The sequence below is a fragment of the Lactuca serriola genome, chromosome 5 (assembly GCF_051521515.1).
Source record: "Lactuca serriola cultivar US96UC23 chromosome 5, Lser_US96UC23_V15, whole genome shotgun sequence".
NCBI classification, from domain to species: domain Eukaryota; kingdom Viridiplantae; phylum Streptophyta; class Magnoliopsida; order Asterales; family Asteraceae; genus Lactuca; species Lactuca serriola.
The window spans coordinates 39,276,102-39,279,377 of NC_136412.1; the positions used below are offsets into that span (position 1 = coordinate 39,276,102).

General features: G+C 35.9%; 1 protein-coding gene across 2 annotated transcripts; it reads right to left on the reverse strand.

Annotated features, from left to right (window-relative positions):
* Positions 1–690: 690 nt before the first annotated feature.
* Positions 691–3,276, reverse strand: LOC145052334 (E3 ubiquitin-protein ligase SIS3-like). Of its 2 annotated transcripts, XM_079000142.1 has the most exons (11): positions 3,148–3,273; positions 2,982–3,046; positions 2,833–2,871; positions 2,667–2,733; positions 2,502–2,575; positions 2,169–2,307; positions 1,983–2,075; positions 1,841–1,906; positions 1,573–1,692; positions 1,365–1,478; positions 691–1,274 (listed from the first exon to the last, which is right to left on the reverse strand). In XM_079000142.1, the coding sequence occupies exons 2-11, from the start codon at positions 3,008–3,010 to the stop codon at positions 906–908; spliced, it is 1,110 nt and encodes a 369-aa protein (XP_078856268.1). In that variant the 5' UTR covers positions 3,011–3,046; positions 3,148–3,273; the 3' UTR covers positions 691–905. The 2 variants fall into 2 exon arrangements, with proteins under 2 accessions (XP_078856268.1, XP_078856267.1); XM_079000141.1 differs by having other exon boundaries at positions 2,982–3,276.

Genomic DNA, 3,276 nt, shown 5'->3' on the forward strand with positions numbered 1-3,276 from the left:
TAATAAACAATAAAATCCGCGTCAATAGCCATGTGGTTGGTGACCTACCAAGCCATATGGTTGGTGACCTACCATTACCTGTAACGTAATAGTGTTTTTTGAGCAATTGTGAAGTTTAATGGTCATACATGTAAAAACGCTATAGTTGGTTGATGATATGTGTACAAGAAAAGGTTCAATGATATTTTTATACAATTTTGATATTCTGTTACCTTTATAAGTCATTTTCCCAAAAAAGAATTACTAATATTTATACAATTAATTAGGTTTTTCATTAAAAATTATGGAATGAGCAAAACAAACAAAAATAAATATTAAAAAAGCAAGTGTAACATATTAAATGGGTTAGGAGAGTCGTAGTATGCTTAAAACAACTACAAACACCAAATACCATAAAAGTTTCACGGGTAACTTCAATGTGGTATGATTAAAACAACTACAAACACCAAATACCATAAGAGTTTCACGGGTAACTTCAATGTGGTATGATGTCGACGGTCGTGCATCCATCGAAGATTAGAGTGATTCTTCCTAAAAATGACCTTAAGTAATTGAAACGTTGAAATAAAAACAACATAAAAATAAAGATAAAAGTACATATGACAAAGCTGACAGTAAAAAGAAGACAGAGTGAAAAAGGTAAGATTCAACCATTGATGTCTACCCTCACACTATCTTCCAACATAAAGATTAGCGCAAATTCAAGATTTCAAAACCGCATTTACACAATAAAAACCCAACACGGTTGCATGATAAAAGTCTATATATGCCATTACTAGCATTGAAGTATCAACATGCTTTTGGAACCATTACATTAAAGGTAACCAAAAACAAGCAATGTAGTTCTAAACCTCATATAAAATCCAACCAAAAAAAGATTTACATCCTATCTTAAACAAGAACAGTCACTGTACATGTTCTCCCATTGCAAGAACATGATCACACATCTCGGATCCATTTTCAACGTATTCAAAACCAGTAGCAGCAGGATTCGGACTCTCACTTGAGGAACTCGAGCTAGGGCTGGAGGAGGTGAACAGCTGTCCATCTTCTTCACGAACCGGTTGTAAAAAGCTCTGCATTCTAACAAGGTAACTAGACGGTTGGATTCTAACATGATGATGAGTCACCGAGTCAACCGGGATAGTCAACGGATTACTTAGGTTAAGATTAGGAAACACGTAACACCGGCATCTAGGGCATTTCATATTTACTCTAAGCCATTTATCGATGCATGCAACATGGAAATTATGCGCACAAGGAAGCCCACGTACCTAAAAAAAATTAAATTTTAACCGCTTTTCATTAAATGATTTTCACAATATTAAGGAAATAATATTTATATTATGGATTTACAGTTTTACCCCTTGCCCGACATGAAACTCTTCCAAACAGATCGGGCAGTCACTGCAGTCGGTCGGGACGGCTTTTAAGATAAAAACTGGAAGCCGTTGAATCGATGTTTCCACCGCTGTCCTCTACATTTCCATAATTAGAAAGTCATACAATACTTTTCAACTTTTAGTTTTTTTTATTATTATTTTTATAATCAAACTTGCTAAATTTATATACCTGTGATTCGGATAAATCGTGTCCAGGACTATATGGGGCGCCATCTTGGTCAATGCCTCTCATTTCTTGACCAGCAGTTTCAAATACCCAATCGGGTTGACGAATCATATTAAGCAAAACCTGAGAAAAAAAAAATTAGTAAGCGATGTCTGCATGCAAAACACTGTACAACCTGTTCTGTTCTGTACTGTAAATTTATGTCAGGTCAGGTCATGTCATGTCATGTCATGTCATGTCATGTCATGTCATGTCAGTCTGTTGAGGTTACCCTATATTCTGAGATACGAGTCCCATGTGGAGCGCGTCGCAAATGAGCTTGCCTTCTTGTTAACCACTACAGAAAAAAAAAAATATTGTAAGATTATGTTTCCAAAATAGCAAAATTATTAGAAATGAACTACAACGGTTACCTTTTTACCGAAATTACCCGCAAGGCAAATGAGTCCACAGAAGCTAAAAAGTAACCATACAAGAAATCCCCATTTCTGGTTTTTTTCAGGCAACTGTGATGAATATGAAATAATATCAAATATAGAGTTTACATTTTGATTTACTTTGATGAATCAATTAAAGAAATCAAAATGATGCACACATACACAATTTCTTGCTCCGGCAAACCAAACAGCCCCAACAACACTCCATGCCCAAAGAAAGGGGTAGAGCACTGCATACAGAATAGATAGAACCACAATTCTTCCAAAAAAATGACGCCCTCTTAGTTGTCTGCCAAAATCCCTGCATAATTTACACAATATAAACCCTAAAATCAAAAATGTTGTGTCTTTCCGCATGCAAATCTTTTTTTTTTTCCCTTTTTCTGATTCAAAATGATCTGAAATAATCTATTTAATGGAAACCTACATTAGGGTATCGTTTATCAAGTTTCGATTGTTAGTGATTTGTATGATTTAGGGGCAAGGTGGACTTACAATCTCACTTCAGCTGCAATCGCATTGTCTACGAACATCAAGAGGCGGAAAACAAAGACCGCGGCATAATCAACCTTGTTTGAAGAATCGAAAGCGCAAATCAGTGTCTATAGATGTAAAATTCAGGTGAGATTAAAGATTTGACGAAAGATTTAGTTCACAAACCGATATCCATAGGTGCAATGGTAATTTACAAAGGTGGTAATGGTCCCAACTCAAGCCGACCATTATTCTATTAAGTGGCAATCGTCAAGAAAAACAAGATAGATAATGATTATACGAACTAATATTATATATATCGTGATTTGATCTCAATTACAAAAAAGGATACATGCTAAACGCAAGCATTGATAGAAAGAATCCATCGTACCTGTAAAAAATCAGGAATTCAAAAAACCAAACAATCGCGATCACCAAGAACTCAAAAGGGGGTCGAATTTCGAACGGAAAAATGCAGAATTGTGTATCGAATGAACTAACCACTTAAAACCTGCGCCTGTGATCGCCATTGAAGAATGAAGGAGCTACTTGGAGAAAACCCTAGGCTTGAGTTGTTTAAGAAATGAAGTAAAGTATTAAACTGCTTCCAGATTATATAGGATTGAAATTGAGAAGACTGAGATACAAAATTCGAAAAAAAACCCACCGACTGAGAGAGGGAGGGAAGGGGAGTAACGCACACAGTAGTGTGTGAGAGAGAGAGGGGGGGAGATTGCGACGAAAATGGCGAAGGTCAATTTGGTGAAATCATTTTCTTCTTTTCTTGGGAAAAAGT